At 35.9% G+C, this 17,911-nt stretch overlaps 1 protein-coding gene across 1 annotated transcript in view; it reads right to left on the bottom strand.

Annotated features, from left to right (window-relative positions):
* The window catches only part of AKAP6 (A-kinase anchoring protein 6), a 488,735-nt gene that overhangs the window by 54,877 nt on the left and 415,947 nt on the right, over nucleotides 1–17,911 (bottom strand). Inside the window, exon 11 of the mRNA XM_044665065.1 lies at nucleotides 106–321. Coding sequence (XP_044521000.1) covers nucleotides 106–321 — 216 coding nt within the window. The remainder of the gene's footprint in view (nucleotides 1–105; nucleotides 322–17,911) is intronic.

Below are 17,911 nucleotides of genomic sequence, written 5' to 3'. Positions count from 1 at the left end.
ACTTGTAAGAGGAACACATTTGCCAAGCCCTAGAAGAATGGTCCTTCTGTGGGAAAAAAAAAAATGAGAGAACACTGGGCCTTTTTTAAAAAGCACATCACTCACCGGCTCCTTCCCCAACTTCTTTTGTAGCCTGTTTTGCCACTGGACAGCTTGCATGACAATGGCTTCCCACCTTCTCTCGAGATTCACAATGATCAGCTGCATAGGTTGGTGATCTGCGTTCAGATTGCATGTCTCCTGGTCATCCAAGAGGTGTTGGCATAAGCGAAGGACAGAGGCCACCCCACGCCTGCGCTGCTTGATTTCATTACACAGAGACTGCAACACAGAGAGGAATTCATGGACATCAGTACTGCCACTTGCCCTCAAACATTCAGTTAACTGCTAATTTCTTATTTCCTTACAATTCATCGTCTTCATTCACCCTCATCATTTCTGATCACCATGAAGAGAGAACAGGTTAATGAGGTTAAAATACACCTGTAGTTTCACATCTCTTTGGTCATCCCAAGCATTTTATTTTATGCATTTAAAATATTATTCCGAAAAGGGGTCCAAAGGCTTTCCCAGAATGCCATGTCAAAAAGAGGTTAAGAACCCCCTGTTTTTGATGAATATCTCATGTTGCCAAGTAATGCTAAGAGAATATTTCTTCTCCCCTTTCATCACCTTCTCCACTGGGTTATGTACCTGAAAGCTAGTCTATTCCCCTTTGAGACTTAGTCATTTAACATTTTCAAATTGAATTAAAGAAACCTTTCAAGAAACATATATGTCAAGCGCACAGCCTGGCCCAATTTGATTCAATCCCCCTGGAAACCTGAAATGAGGGGGAAAAGTCCTACAGAAGGCAATTAAACACCATTAAAGGAAGTAGCTCTGTCATTAAATGCTTTGGGGCAAAAAAAAAAGGTTTGGAGGTTTTTGATATGCTTGAAAGAAGTTAAAGGAAACTAAAAACTATTCCACATATAAAATTCCTCTTCTGAAAAAATAGAAGATAATTGTTTTTTTCCAAACTCGATTTAAAAAATATGAAAAACAGAAATTAAGGTACTAGGTTATTATATCACTTTGTTTAAAATAAATGTTATGTATCCCTAAACAGACATGTATGAGCAATTTAGAAGGTATATGAAAGCAGTGAAACACCATTTTGCCTTTCCGGCCCAACCCCCCCGGAAGTTTTTATACTGCTGCAGTGATGACCCTAGGCTGAAATGACTCTAGTGAAAATACTGGGTACACATGTCTAAAAATGCTCTATCTTTTCTTTGCCTACGGATAATGTGTAAGTGATAGTCTAATTCAAAGCCTTCAAGAAAAATGATGATTATATCCACCAACATCACAGAATTACTAATCTCCTTCTACTGGCACAATTGGACTGTTCTAACAGTTAACAGATTGCTTATTAATCAACGAGGGTAAACAAGACAATGCAATTTCATTTAGAGAGAGAGTTTTAATGCCTAAAAGTATTTGTGTTCAAAATGTTAATCCAGATCAGGCTTCATTAGAAGAAGTCTTAAAATGATGAAGTGCATTTCATTGAAATGTACACTGAGTAGAAGTAGATCAGCAGGTGGACATTTCATACAGATGTTCCATTTATTGATATAATGCATTCTATAGCCATTTAAATTACCCTAACTCAGTAATAGCCAGAATTCTATTATTTCTGTAATGAGAGAACCCTGTACCTTTAATATTTCTGAATTTTAAATAAGGTGAATGACAAATTCCCAAACCTCTATTTATGGCAAAATATGACCAGGAATTTTATTATTCAATTTATACCAGTGCTGCATTTTCACATATGTTTCCTGAATTTACCCTTATTTATTTTCCTTGGGTTCATTACTATTTCCCTACATAGCTCCTGGTAAACCATCAGGTGTGACATATTTCTTTTCTTATGCTATTCATTAGTTTAATATTAGATGATGAGAAACCCCCTCTACCCCCAGACCTACACAGAAATAATACTGAAGATCTGATCTACCACAAAAACACAGACCCCCCCCCCCCAGAGACATTTAAAGTTACTCTACTGGCAAGCTACTGTTCTGGCCCTAACTCTAGCTTAAAAACAACTTAATTTTTTAATTTGTGGCACTGATGAATAATTTTATAGCCACTGGACTTGATTTGGGGAGGATTTCTACAAATTTATGAATAGTAATTTGTTTGCATTTAAAAAGAAATCTAAAGGGTTTTGCTTTTTTCCTTTCTTTCAAGGTGCAAATTTAGGTAACTAAAATTGCCATGGCATGGGGCAGTGTTCTGTTCAGCAGGAATAGCTCTTGTGAAACTGCTTTGAAGCTGAATGTAGTCAAAATTAGACCACGGAAGATGAGAATGAACAAAATATTTCATAATAAAGTTAACAAGTAGAAAAGGACAGAAAGCGTCCTATAGAACTAATACCATAGTAGTTATTTAGAAAGACTTTGTTGGTGGATTTTTTTTTATACCAGTTCTGAACCAAAACACAAAGATTAAGTGAGATGATAAAAACCTTCTTAAAGGTCACTGAATGTGATATTTTTTAAGGACTCTGTATGACCATTCATAGTCATGTGTCTTTATGATTATGTATCTTCACTATGATACTTCAGAATATATCAACCTAATCCCTAGCTTCTTGTTCTTTTTAGTCACTTAGCTGTGTCCAACTCTTCATGATCTTGTGGACCATCGTGTATCAGTACTGTCCTTGGAGTTTTCAGGGCAAAGATACTGGAGTGATTTGATGTTTTGCTTCTCCAGTGGACTGAGGTAAAAGAGGTTAAGTAATTTGTTCAGGGTCGTGCAACTAAGAAATGTCTGAGGTCACATTTGAACTCAGGTCTTTCTGATTCCGGGCTCTATACACTGAGCCATCTAGTTACCCTAATCTCTAGAATGAGGCAGTTTAAATGTAGAGAGTAATACAAAAATTGTTTTTTTTAATTGTCATTTACATACAATATCTGACTATGGATATTCATTACTGTTGTTTAAAAATTTTCAAACATGTCAAAGGCTTTGTTTACACCCTATATCAATAACCATTCATAGCTTTTAAATACAAACACAAGCACACATACACACACACACTCAAAACCTCAGATTGGAAAACAAAGTAATTGCTTAATAGCAGGAAAAGCCATAAGAGAATTTTTTGTGGTCAACATATTTTTTCAGTATGTAGAGACAGCTATTTCAAAAGTATCTAGGATATCATCATTGATAAACTAATTCTTTTCTACATAATGGGGTTTCTATGACAACTATTAAAATATTTATTTGTAATCATAAACAGATACCCAAGGAAACCATCACATCTAGGCTATTGATGCTTCTTAGAAATACTTGTTTAGGATGATTTCCATGCTAAAATATGGATATCAAAATGTCAAAATGCAGCTATATAAGACAATTCATTGCAATTATTTTTGACTCATTTTGAAAAGAAAATACTTATAAAGAGGCATTCAAACATACACACATGCTAATCATGTCTGCTATAGAAGTAAGTTAGACAAATGTATAAAACAATTATTTTTAGTTATATGGTGAGGTCATGATCACTCTTCTCTACTCTTGGTATAATAATATAATATTATAAAAAAGAAAAGGGGGAAGTAGGGAAAAGAAATGCTAAAAAAAGAAGAGAGTAAGTTCATTTGATTGGATTCCAAATGCTTTAATAAAGCAATTTGTATTTGATTTTTTTTCTCAGGGAATGATCGATTGTCTTCATACCAGGAATTATATCAGAGTTCTTTTGCCGGCCATTATAGATTTTGGCTACCAGCAAACTTCCAGTGGTCAATGTTGTTTCTCCTAGCTTCTTCAGGATGCTAACAAAAAGACATTAGTATAGGAATGGGCAGTATAGTAAAATCAGAACAAGTTGCCAAAACCTTCTTTCCCATGTACTACAGAAGGGTTGAATTTCCAAATAATTGCTAATCATATTTTTCTCATGTCACAAGAACCTTATGTGATAAACAGGATCCCTACAGCCAGGGAATTAGGCAAAAGTATAAAGAATATTCTTGTAAAGGTGTGAGGCAAAGCTTGTTTTAGACTTCATCCTTTTAGAAGAATAGTAGCTCACACCTTGAGTAACATTCACAAATGTGCAAAGAGAAAAAACAGGGAAATATCTTTCACAGCTGGAAAGTTGTAGGGGTTCATAAAAAACTGTGGGTCTCCGCCAAGAGAGATAGACTAAAGGAGTCTTACCATCTAGTGATATCAGCTTAGAAGAGCTTTGAAAGAGATGAGTAGAAGTATGATGCTTGAGTTCTCTGCCAAGACTTCTATCCAGGTGATAAGAGCTCTACAGAAATGTACCAGATAGTCCATTGATGGAAGTCTACCCCACACATATTTGTAAAGACACTGGGCCACTCGCTTTTTTACAAAATAGATCCCAAGAATGATTAGAGATCTAAAGGTCAATAATGAATCAAAACAAGCCAGGGTCTACTATTGCCTAAAGAGGAATTGTTTGGACTTTCTGAGGAGCTGCTTCAAAGTAATGAAAGACTGCAAAGTAAGCAGGCTGTTTAATGAACATGAATTCAGAGTTGGTATGGTATGCATGTTGGGATATAGTGCTCAAGCAACTGATAGATGCTTCTGATATATATGTGTGTGTGTGTGTATATATATATATATATATATATATATGCATATATATATATATATATTCTAAGGTTCTTGCAAAGAAGATTGTAATTTGGGAAAGTGCTGTATTTCTTTCTACATATGTCTGATATATTTGGTTAGTATATATGAGTCCATTACGTATAACAAGTATTATGCATGGCATGAGACATATTTTAGCTGCATATATTCAACTTTGTTTTAAATATCATAAATGCTGCATACCAGGCAGCATCTATATTGAACATGTCTTTGACAGATATATTAACTATGCAAACAATGTGGAATGTGAGCTTCTACACCTACAGACATCTTGGTATATCCCAAATGATTTCCAGGGATGGAAATTTTTTTCACAGAAAAGAGTATATAAGCATATGAGGCATAATTTTAAACCTCAACTGATTCACAGTATTCTATTCCTAGATAATGCAAGATGAAAATAGAGAATGGCCTGGCCATCCATTGCTTTTAGAGAAAAGAATGAAAAAGTGTTTATGCTTTATTGTTCCCTTGGGAGCTGTGAATACATTTCTCCATCCGATAAGTAGTCACCGATGGGCCAAAGGGCAGCTTCTCTACTTGGTAGCCCTTAAAATAGCCGGTCAGCTCTTTAGATGAGACATTCAACAAGTCATTCAGCAAAGGATCTGTGGCCATTGAGAATAAAGTCCAAGCTGTGGAATTCTAGGGAGGAGTAGGTCCAGGGCAACCAGGAGAATGACATGGGCAACAGATACCTGAAGGTGAAACTTTCTATGGCCACGTGTATTCCTCTTCTTCCACACTCTATATGTATGTATGCCCATCATTCCTGCCGTCATTTATATTTGTGTGAGAGTATCCCAAATTTAGAGTAAAATATTTGTTACTATTATTCATTTGTGCTACTTAATAATGCCTTTGCTTTCAAATAAATGTATCAATTGATGGAACGTTGAAAATGGGACAAGTCGATAGCTCAGTGGATAGAAGTCCTGAGTTCAGATATGGCTTCAGATATTTCCTAGCTATGTGACCTTGGGCAAGTCACTTAACCCTAACAGCCTAACCCTTCCTGCTCTTCTGCTTTGGGACTGATAATACTTAGTATTGATTTTGACAGAAGGTAAAGATTTTTAAAAATGGTAGGAGATCTTGAGTCATAATTTTAGAACCAAGGACCCAAAAAGTGTTTTCAACCTAGGGTGTCTGTCTATGAGTAGGTCCAGCCTCTGAGTGAAAGCTGACAGAGCAGGTCCAGAAGGGGCACTCTTTCAAGTATGGATACACATGTCCAGAGATGGGCCAGGTGCAGAGGAAGGACAAAGGAAGACACACAGACAGTGCTCATGCTTCACTGGGATTGTCTAGTATAAAGAGAATGCAAAGCAATACCCCAGAGTTTGGGAGACCACCTCATGGCCATCTTAAGAAAGGACCTAGAAGAGAAGCACACAGACAGAGCTATAATCTGTATCTTCGGAAGGAGTATTCACATTGATGAATCCACAGAGTCATGGAAATGCGAGAACATCGTGAAAATGTTGTCAGCGCTCGCACTGATAAACTGTGCTTCTCATTTTCGGAGGATGTGTTTTAAGATGATGTGCAGGTTTGTTTTGGAGTCCTTCTAACTGCCTTTATCAATCTTTTGGGAATATCTAACATCTGTTACAGATGAGCTAGTGGAGGACTCTGAGATTTTCTTCTGATTAATTGCCAACATCATTCTTGATGCAGATTTCACACTAAGGAGAAACCTGAAGACTGCTTATTGATCTGTTAGATGAAACAAGTGACTATTGAGGCCCTACATAACCTTAGTTTTCCTCATATTTTAAGGAATTCTCAAGTTAACCTAATTTTTATTGAGAATATGACATTTTAATTGATTAGTCAAAGTCCCCCCCCCCCACATGAGAGTCTGGGATGATATTTTTTGAGTTTGTTTATTGGGTGGAACTCCTGTAGAAGATTGTTGAAAAGATATGGTTGGGGGCAGCTGGGAGAATCAGGCCCAAAGATAGTAGGTCTGGGTTTAAATTTTACCTCACACACTTATTAGTTGTATGACTCCGGAAAAGTCACTTAACCCATATTGCCTACCCCTTACCACTCTTCTACCAAGGAACCAATAGGCAGTATTGATTTTAAGACAGAAAGTAAGGTTTTAAAATTTAAAAAAGAAAGAAAGAAAGTAAAGAAAAGGCATGGTCAGAGCAGCTAGGTGGATCCTGGGTAAGTGACAATCTCAATTGCCTAGCCCAGTGATTCCCAAAGTGGGTGCTACTGCCCCCTGGTGGGTGCTGCAGCGATCCAGGGGAGCAGTGATGGTCACAGGTACATTTATCTTTCCTATTAATTGCTATTAAAATTAAAAAAAATTAATTTCCAGGGGCCTAAGTAATATTTTTTCTGGAAAGGGGGCGGTAGGCCAAAAAAGTTTGGGAACCACTGGCCTAGCTCTTACCTCTCTTTTGCCTTGGAACCAATATTTAGTTTCTGTTTTAAAACAGAAAGTAAGTGTTATTTTTTTTAAAAAGGCATGGTCAAGAATCTCAATACATGAAAAGGTGTGGAGAGGCTACAATATGCATTAGAATCGTAGGATCACAGATTTAGAGCTGGTAGAGACCAACCCCTTCATTTTGCAAAAAGGGAAGCTGAAGCAGAAAGTAGTTAAAAGAGGGATTGTGTGGACAGAGCCTTTAGAAGACTGGACTTGTAGTCAGGAGGACCTACTTTGGACACTAGCTGTGCAACCCTAGGAAAGTCATTTAATCCCTTTCTGCCTTAGTTTCCTTATCAATGAAATGGAGGTAACAGAATTATTGTAGCAATCATATGAAATAATGTAATAATCATTAAAAAACTTAAAATGATATTTAAATGCTATCATTATTATTAACTATTATTTTTGCCAAGCATCACAAAAATAAATGAAAGAGTCAGAAATTGAACCCAAGACTTCTTGACTTCAAGTCCAGTGCCTTTTAGCTGACATTTATACAGTGTCAAAATCCCTTATATCGCATTCACTGGTTCATAGATTAAGTGATTTGTTCAAGGTCACACAACTAGCTAGTGGTAGATAGGGTTCAAACATAGCTTTTGTGACTCCAAGTCAGCTCTCAGTTTATTGCACTATGCTGCCTCTCCACACTAATTAAATCATGGATCTATCAAAATATCAAAGTATTTAAGGGCCAGACTCCAGAGACTAAGGGAGGTATTTCATTTGCAGATGGGATAATTAGCAAGTGGATAACAAGTCTGGTTGGCCAGATACTTTTCTTTGTGCAGTTTGCTGAGAACAATTTCTTATAGAAAGCTGTACAGACCAATTTAAATTGATATTTCCAATTTCTATTTTCATCATTTGCAGAGCTGAGTCTTTCAGAACATTGAACAATTCGATTTTTAATTTTCAAACCACTGATGGAGAATAATAAAAGCTGCAAAGTTAGAAATATCACACTTGGCTGACACCCATGAGAAGATATTATTTCCAAGGATCCGTAATGGATTAAATAGCAGTAATAAAAATGTGGCCTAATATAGTCCTAAATTTGGACATTTGAGCCCTCCTTCATTTAATGGGCTTTGCAGTTTATTGGTCTTAATTTGAGGATTTTCCCATGTCATTATCAAAATTATATTGTTCAACTGCTAAAACAGTGAATCCTGAAAATGCCAAGGGAAGAAAGACATCTGGAAATATTTGTATTATCACTTTATCTCAAGTATGCAAAAAATGATGCCTGACCCCTTCATTACTTAAGTTTGTTGGTTTCTTCCCTGGGCTTGATGGTGGGGTTCATCCCTGCTAGGTTTACTGAGTTGGAAGATTTAATTCTTTGTTCCAGCTTTCTAGACAAAAGAGTTGCATGTGATCTGGACTGAGTTGTTCTGGGACTAAACACTGAAGTGAATTTGACAGTCCTGTAAAACCTTCTAACATCAAGTTGGAGAAGAAAATGGCAAAGCACACCAGTATCTTTGCCAAGAAAACCCCACAGACAGTTAGTCCACAGGGTCATGAAGAGCTGGATATAACCGAACAACCACAAGGGTCTTCTCTCTGACTGGCTGCTGGAGGATTTAGAAGGCCAGTGTGCTGGGAGTTTTATTAAGAACTGAAAATCAATAATAATAATAATAATAATAGCTAGTATTTATAAGCATTAAAAATAAATTATCCCATTTGATCCTCTCAATAACCCTGGGAAGTAGGTGCTATTATTATTCTCATTTTATAGATAAGGAAATTGAGATGGAAGTTAAATGATTTGTCCAGGGTTACATGGCTATTAAATGTCTTAAGCAGGAATTGAACTTAGGTCTCCCTGACTCAAGGACCCTATTCCATTGTACCACCTATTTCCCACCAAAGTAATTTAAATTAGTCATATAAGAACACTGAATTTAGAATGAGAAGACGACAGTTTTAATTTCAGCTCTGTATCTTTGTAGACACATAAATAATAACTATTTATTATAAGAGTTAGATAGTGCAAGTACATAAAGCACTGAGCCTGGAGTCAGGAAAACCTGAGTTCAAATCTGGACTCAGAAACTTACTAGCTGTGTGAACAAGGACAAATCACTTAACCCCATTTGCCTTATTCCCTTTTCTATAAAATGATCTGGGGAAGGAAATGTCAAACCACTCCAGTATCTTTGCCAAGAAAATTCCAAGTGGGATATGATTAAAATGACTGAATAATAACAAATAATTATTTGAATTTAGTTATCATTATCACTGATATTGGTTGACAATTGTCATAGTTTTATTAAATGATTTCTGTACTGCATGAGCTCTTTTTTGATGCCATATAAATGTTGGTCCCTGGAAAGTCAATGAAACACTATAAAAACAAAGGATCATACTTTACTCTTTATGAAATGTTTACTTTTATTTTATTTTTACAAAGTCCCTCCCATCTCCCTCATATATATGTCCTGGAATAGTCCCTCCATTTGTGGGTTCCTGAGATCTTAAAAAGCTTCTTGACAAGTCGTTTATACTTATGTTCCTCTTTTGACATCTTCTATCATTTAGATTATCTTCCTTTTTATTCATCTCCCCCATAATGTCTAAGGAACATCAATTCAATTCTGTCTTCACTATCAGAATCCACATTTATTCCTTGTCTCCCAAGTCTGTCTTCTTTCCAATTAGTACAAAACATCAAATCTCCTGAACTGACAAGGCCATCATTTCCCTTTTCAAGTGTCTCCAAATAAAATGTCAACTCCAAACAGCAATTCAAATCTTCAATTCTACAATTTATCACCTCTTAGCCTCTGACTAGACTTCAGATTTCTCATCCCTTTAGCTAAATTTACATATATAGTGTGTATACATATATATGCCTATGTATATCTATCTATATATGTGGTATAAATATGATATTTTTCATCTTTTTCTGCCAATGAAATTCTGGTAACATTAAAGTTTCCTTATGTTTATGGGTATTTTCAGTGGCTTTATTTGCTATAATGGCTTGATGAAATTGAATCTTATTTGGAAAGATGTCATTCTATTTTATATTATTGTTATTTTTAGCCAAGAAGATTTATTCATCTGTAATTAATTGTACCTTAACTGTTATACCCTTTAGAAGCAAGTGTAATACTTTCTGTCCCTACTTTCAGGGAGTTTCTATGTTGAAATAATGAAGCCATGTATCATAGAGAAGGATGAATGAAAGTAGAACAGACCTGAAAGAAATCAGAGGCAAGGAAAATTATACTCTGATTATATTCTACCCTATGTGGAATCAGACCACATGAACAAAGGACAAGAAAACCAGGAAGCTAAGCTCTGGTGCTCAATTCACCAAATAGTTTTGTTGAGCTGGTTAGTTTATGATTACAATGGTTTATGTAAGGCAGGACCAATGACATTTAAGGAGATTTGATAAATTTTATTTAATCTATCCAAAAGGGAGTACTAATGGCATATTTTGAAAAAAAACATGATATGCTCAGAAAAGTGTTCAGTACTTCTGTTAGTTGCTGACTGAGTTCATATGGGATGTTACCTATAGAGAATCTTTCGATTCCACCTTTGGATATATCATCCCATGGTCCATTTGGAAGTAGACTCCTTTCTCTTACATTTCACTAATATAATTCCATGTCCCTGTTTTCTAGTTGAGCTGATAAAGTGATGTGTGCTTATTCTGAAAGTGTTTCTCTAGATTTATTTTTTTATGTATTTGTCATATACTCTAAAAATATTGATCAAACTTCTTCATTAATTTTGGTGAAAAAGTATTGACTTTTTAGAGCTGCCATAGGGTAACTAGCCCTTTGTTTCATTAATACTGTATAGTTTTTGGTAAAGATGTTTTTTCTGAATATGTGATGATTATTTTTATATTTCTAAAAGTATATATTAAAACTGGCATTATGTACAATTGCACTACACATATTCTTTCTATTCAGCTTTGATTTCATAATGCCAGAAGGTCTCAATGGATGTAGCCACAGTCTTCCTTTTGCTATCTATCTTCATGTATAGTGTCTTGGTGGAAAAGTTCAAGGTATTTGTAGGCATAGATGTCATCTCTTGGTTCAATGTTGCCTTCTATATTCAATCAGGAAACTTGGAATCTCTTTATCTCCTTAGTGTACTTTAAGAACTGTGTTCTTTATCAAGTCCAAAGAACATTTTTTACTTCATTTTTTGATGGAGCCATAAACCTTAATGTCATCCATATACATGAAATGATCAATATGATGTTTTGGTGAGAATCTATTATTTGGGAGCTATATTTAGTTCTATTTAGACGGAATAATAATGGATTTAAGGTTAAGTAGAACCATAAGGGACTTAAGCAGTCTCCTGGAAAAATACCACATTTTATATAAATTGTTCACATGTTCCAAATAGGAAAAGTCTCCAACTGGACACCAAATACTCTACAATTTTTCACTCCACTAGGCATATTCTACATATTTATAGTACATAAACAAGCCATGAGTGTGGAACTGAGTCAATGGTAAAATAAATGTTCTGCAACTTTTATGCAATTTGTTCAATAATTATTGAATTAAAAAGAAGTTGCTTTTTAGCTCCCAGGACCTCATGGCTCAAACTTTCCAACTCTCAGACACTATATTGTTTTCTTTTAAGTGTTTTGTTTTGTTTTGTTTTGAGGGATATAAGCTGTGCATGTTTTGTACAAATTATATCATGAGAAAATTGGCCCTTATTGAGAGGAATATGCCATTCTTATCTTTTGGTGATAATTGTGTGCCACCCTTTTAGGAAAAAAAACAACAGGACCATGCTCGTGTTTATTAGCAAGATGGTCAAATGCTTTTCTAATAATAATAAATTTGCCACCATGAAGAATCTCAGTCAGCAATTATGGATCGTATAGAAATGCTCACAGTTCAACCAGCCTTCTTTCATATAATTATTCTATCACTTATTATTTAAATGCTTACAAGTTCTCATCTGATCCAAACTGCACTTTCATTGTGTTGGATCTATATAGAATAGACAATTGGAACATTTCCACATTCTTCTTTAAGGATTCTTTTTTGCCTCTGATTTCTTTACTTCTAAATCCTCTGTAGTAGAGCTTCTGATTAATGGTAAATTGTTTATGTTGTTCTTTGTTCTGATTTGACTCTTCATGTTGCTTTAACCTTTAATAGGGCAATATGGCTCTTAAGTTTTCTGCTATGTGTACTATCTGCTCTCCCAGTCTGGATGTCCATAGCCAATCACAGAATTCACACTATTGATCAGTACAGAAGCTTTGATCCTTTCTGTTTCTAGTTTATGCTTCTTTTGGCAGACTGGTGACCCCTAATACCAGGGACTTACCATAATGGTCCTAAACCTGCTACAGAAACCCAATCAATCTGCTTAAGTCCTATCCTAGAACAATGGGAAGCTAAGTGGAGTGGTGGATAGAGTGCCAGGACTGAGGTCAAGAAGACTTCTCTTCCTGAGTTAAAATCTGGCCTCAGACATGTGCTAGCAGTGTGATGTTGGGCAAGTCACTTACCCCTGTTTGCTTCATTCCCTCATCTGTAAAATGAGTTGAAGAAGGAAATGGCAAACCATTCCAGATCTTTGCCACTAAAACACCAAATGGGATCATGAAGAGTCAAACTTGACTAAAATGCCTGAACAACAATAAATATAGGAAATCCTGAGCTTTAGATCATGCTTGATTCTGTCCAGTAGCAGAAATTATAGAAGTACATCATCAGAACCCTAATATTAAAATTTTCTTCCAGTCTTTTTCCAGATATCTTTAATAAATCTTTCAAATCACTTCTGCCATGATGGTGTTTGACATTTGTCCTTAGGAGTATTCCTTGACAGCTCTACCTTTCCTCCCAGGGTTCTTTCTATGACAGTAGCTGCTATATATGCTGCTATGTGCAGGTCCTGAAATGTTTGGACACTTTCTGTGAAATAATACATTCATAATGTTTATAGAAGATGCTAGTTTTTTTTAATTGCTTTATTTTGGTATAACTATTTTACTATTTGGATTCATGCCATCAGGCTAAAAAATTGGGAATTATAGTCTAAGGATACTCATCTCTTCTTCAAAACTGTTTGAAATATTTTTGCTGCTTCTGTCATCCATTTTGTGATGAGGTATAATTTTTGGAGGTCACATTAAATGAATATTTTCAACCACCTCAGGGTTTTCACTATTTTTCTCTTCAGATTTTAATAGTTCCTTGATTTTCCTTTCTATCTCATCTGATTTAGGCTTGGGGATAAAGGGTTTGTTTTTGTTTTGTTTTATAATTTCTCTGCCTCATTTAGAAACATGAAACTGTGCGAGTGGAATTCGATAGTACTGTTTGTTAGTCAACTGTTGATAAAAAGTAAGGAGCCCTTGTCTATAACTAGTAAGATCTGTTTCCAATTTTGGTATCATCTTATCATTGGCTAATAATGAAAATATTCATTATCCATCTCATGCAACTTTGTCATTGCCAAAGGCATTAAAGCATTTCTACTAGGTGAAATATTGATATTTTGTATTTGTCCAATGAAGCTTACTTTTTCAAGGTATCAGAATACAAAGAGGGGAAGAGGCTCCACTCATTTTGCTTTCCTTTGTGTCAAAGAATCAAAGATCATCTTAATAGTTAGAGCCTATCTACAAGACTATGCTGTTCCATTTATTTCTTGGACTCTTTTTTTAAAAAAAAAAAACAACATTCTTCTCTCTTAGAATCGATGCCGAATATTGGTTCCAAGGAAGAAGAATGGTAAGGTCTAGGCAATGGGGGTTAAGTGACTTACCCAGAATTGCACAGCTAGTAGGTGTCTGAGGTCAGATTTAAACTCAAGAAGTCCCATCTCAAGTCCTGGCTCTCTATCCACTGAGGCACCTAACTGCCCCTATTTCTTAAATTCTTAAAGAGCATTTTCACCAAACTAGCTGGGGTGATAACTCAGTTGGTAGTATCATTTAAATCCAAATGATTGGTTCCCTTTAGGGCTTCATTTCTACAGTTTTGGGGCACATCGAGTCGCCAGGACACAGCCCTCTGGCTGGCAAACCCTTCCTTTGCCATTTTCTACTCCCCACAGCCCCGTGACATAAATGATGGATTAGGTTTTGAGGCAGGTATCCTATAGTCAGATATGTTTTATTATAAATAGATTGGATTATATAAAGTGTATGTAGTGTATAAAATAGGGAGAATATACTAGAATTATATGTCATATAATCATTAATCTTATCTTATAAATATTTACAAATACTACTTCATGGGCCAATCACTGTACTGGATACCATGGGGCAAGGGACTGTACAAAAGATGTTGGAGATGTTGCCCTGAAGTGATTTTTAATATAATTGCAGAGACAAGGTTTGGATGCTCAGAGCAAAAGAAAACAATTTAAGAATGCATATAAGAAGTAATACATAGGATGGTGCAACCTATAAGTGCTGCAGAATTTCAAAGAAGGGAAAGATCAATGTGGATTTGAATAGTCAGTGAAAGCTAGAAGGCACAAGTAAAAATTAAACTGGGTCATGAATTTTTAGTATTGATAAAAGTAGAAAGAAAATGTACCCAGAGATAGTTCTCTGGCCTCTACTTATCTGGGGTATGCATGAGCCAGCTTGAACTGGCTCGGAAAAGATGATGGTTAAATTTTTAGTGTGAGCCTTTACAACTTGGAAATCAGCAATAGCTACAAATTATGTTTCGATTTATTATTTGTTGATTCTCTGGACTTAAGAAATCAAAAATAAGAAAATATTAATAATGCTACTTCTGCTTCAGAGTGTGTCCTAAGGTACTACGTTCCTTTTAAGAGTGTCATTTACTAGTGTAACACTTTCCCATCCCACTGGATGTCATTAGAAAGAGGTTGGATGACCACCTGTCAGGAATGTTGTAGAGATGATTCCTTTTCAAGTAACCTGTGTAGTTCCCTCAAACTCTTTGAGATTCTTTGCTTCTATGAAGGCAATCCTGAGGCTGGATTTGGATATGTAGGATAGGGTGGGGTAGGGGGAAAACCGAATGATGGTCCATAAAACAAATCTATTGTATATTTTAGAAACAGGGTAAAAGTTCAATTAGATGATCAGAATAATGATAATGATGGTAATAGTAACAATAGCAGCAAGTTCAGATGTGAGAGCAAAAAAATAAGAGCTGTAAAGTACCTAGCTGCAGCAGTTAGCCAAAATTATGTATATAAAGCTACGTCTGACTCATGCCTGAAGCAAGGCATAATGTTTTATGAGCATGAGGGCTTGTTGTGGTGATTCAAGATACTGCTGCTGCCACTAAAACTTATTGCAAATATAATGCTAAACAAGGTAGATGATAAGAGCCGATCTCCGGTGATTAGTGAAATGACTGCAGGTGTCTTCTGAGTCAGTGCACCACCTTTGCACTCAGGGGAAAATAGGACTCGTCCTACCTACCAACACGCAGGGTTATTTGGAGGGAAACACTTTGAAACCTTCAGAGGCTATGGAATCGGGAGCTATTCTGAATCTCATTTCTGCCAGCAGGCATTATACAATATTAGTAAGATTGGATGCCAGCAGTTGACCTTCATTCAAGGGGTTAGTAAATGAATTAACAAATGATGACAAGGACAGACATTCAGAAAGCAACTGCGCCAACATAGAGTGAGATGGAGCCATAACGGCAAGCCACACCAAGGCACTGCAGTCAAAAGTCCTATCATGGACAAAATAATGGCTTTAGGACATTTATCCTATGTACGTATATAGATAGGTTGTTATTGAATCGTTTTCTGTCATGCTCAACTTCATGACTCCCATTTTGGTTTTTCTGGGCAGAGATACTGGACTGCTTTGCCATTTCCTTCTCCAGTTCATTTTACAGATGAGAAAACTGAAGCAGATAGAGGTAAGTAACTTGCCCAGAGTCACACAGAATAGTGTCTAAGGCCAGATTGGAATCAAAGGAGATGGCAAGCCAGACGCCCTATCTACTGTGCCACCTAACTGCCCCATATATAAAGATATAGCATAGTGTGTAGAACATTGGACCTGGCATTAGGAAGAAATTAAGTATAAATCCAGCTCAGACATCACTTAACTCCTATTTGCCTCAGTTTGTTTCCTCATCTGATTAAATTCCTCATCATTAAATCCTCATCATTCCTCATTATTAAATAAGGATAATAATGGCGCCCTACTTCTGCAGGATCATCGTGAGAATCAAGAGAGATAATAATTTGAAAGAACTTTACACAGTGTCTGGCACATAATGAATGTTATATGTATGTTAGCTGTTTTTATAGGTCTACATACATATATATATATATACATTATAATGGCTAACATATACATTTATAATATGTACATATATACACAAATAATAATAATAGACAATCACATATATTACAGGCAGCATAGTAAAGTGGACAGAGAGCTCGGAGTTAGGAAGGCATAGGTTCAAGGCTTACTTGTGGCATAGATCAGCTAAGTAACTATTGGCAAATCACAAGCTTTCGAGGTTCCAAGCCTATCCAAGACCATAAGTTTCAGAGAATTGCTGATGTTAGTCAATGAATAAACATTAAGTGCCTAATAGGGGGCAGCGAGGAATTGCAATACATAGAGAACCAAGGCCTAGAGTCAAGAAGACTTAAGTTCAAATCTGGTCTCAGAAACTTATTAGCTGTGTGACCCTGGGCAAGTCATTTAACCCTTTTTGCCTTAGTTTCCTCATCTGTCAAAAGAATTCGAAAAGGAAACGGCAAAAGACTCTAGTATATATATATATATATATATATATATATATATATATATATATATATGTCAAGAAAACCACCAAATGAAGTCATGAAAAGTCAGCCTCAGCTGATAATGGCTGAAGAAAACAGCACTATGTGCCAGGCATTGTGCTAAGTGCAGAAGATATTTCCACACCGGGGACTTCTCCACAGCAACAAAATCATTGTTACAAAGCAAAAAAGTATTTTAAATGGGTTTTGTGCACACATATACACGTGTCCATGCATAGTCTGGAAAATAAGATAAAATTAATGGAGAATTAGGAGATTTTAAATTAAATTTATTAATTAAATCCCATTATCTCAGAAGGAAGTGTCTAAAATATACCCCAGTGCTCAAATGGATCTGTGATCCCAACATCAGGGGAATTCTCACCCATAATTCAGAATGTAGCCCATCCATGACTGTCCTACAGTCCACAAGTGGTTCTATCCAAACCATTGTATATCTCCCTCATTTTTTTTCAACATAGCAAGGAAAACAGGAGAGCATTCTGTCCACCTGCCATCCTATACTCTTGCCATGTGACCAACCCATCTGCTTTCCTTCCTGTAATATAATTTCTTTATGATATCTTTTATTCCTGTTCCTCTAGAGCTCCTCATAGGTTATATATGTTGCAATCTATTCATATCTCTCCTGGGCCTTTCTATTGACCTTTGTATGATACTTTATATTTCATATCCAAGAGTTGAAATAACTTTTCAAATGCAATCTATCACTCTGTCATGAATGTCAACTCAGAAGTAGCACTCTTTGACATCAAGAGAAAGCCTTATACAGTGGGAAGTATGTTGGATTTGGAATGAAGGGAACAAGATTCAAATCTTGACTCCAGTACTTATTATCTGTTTGAAATAGGGCAAATCATGTCTCAACTCTGACCTTTGGTTTTCTCATATTTAGTGAGGGTTTTTAAAAAGAAAAGAAAGGAAATAGAGAAAGAAAGAAAGGAAGAAAGAAAGAAAGAAAGAAAG

The sequence above is a fragment of the Gracilinanus agilis genome, chromosome 2, assembly GCF_016433145.1.
Source record: "Gracilinanus agilis isolate LMUSP501 chromosome 2, AgileGrace, whole genome shotgun sequence".
In the NCBI taxonomy this organism is placed as follows: domain Eukaryota; kingdom Metazoa; phylum Chordata; class Mammalia; order Didelphimorphia; family Didelphidae; genus Gracilinanus; species Gracilinanus agilis.
Note: the sequence above shows the minus strand (reverse complement) of the source record. Positions and strands in the feature narration are given on the sequence as shown.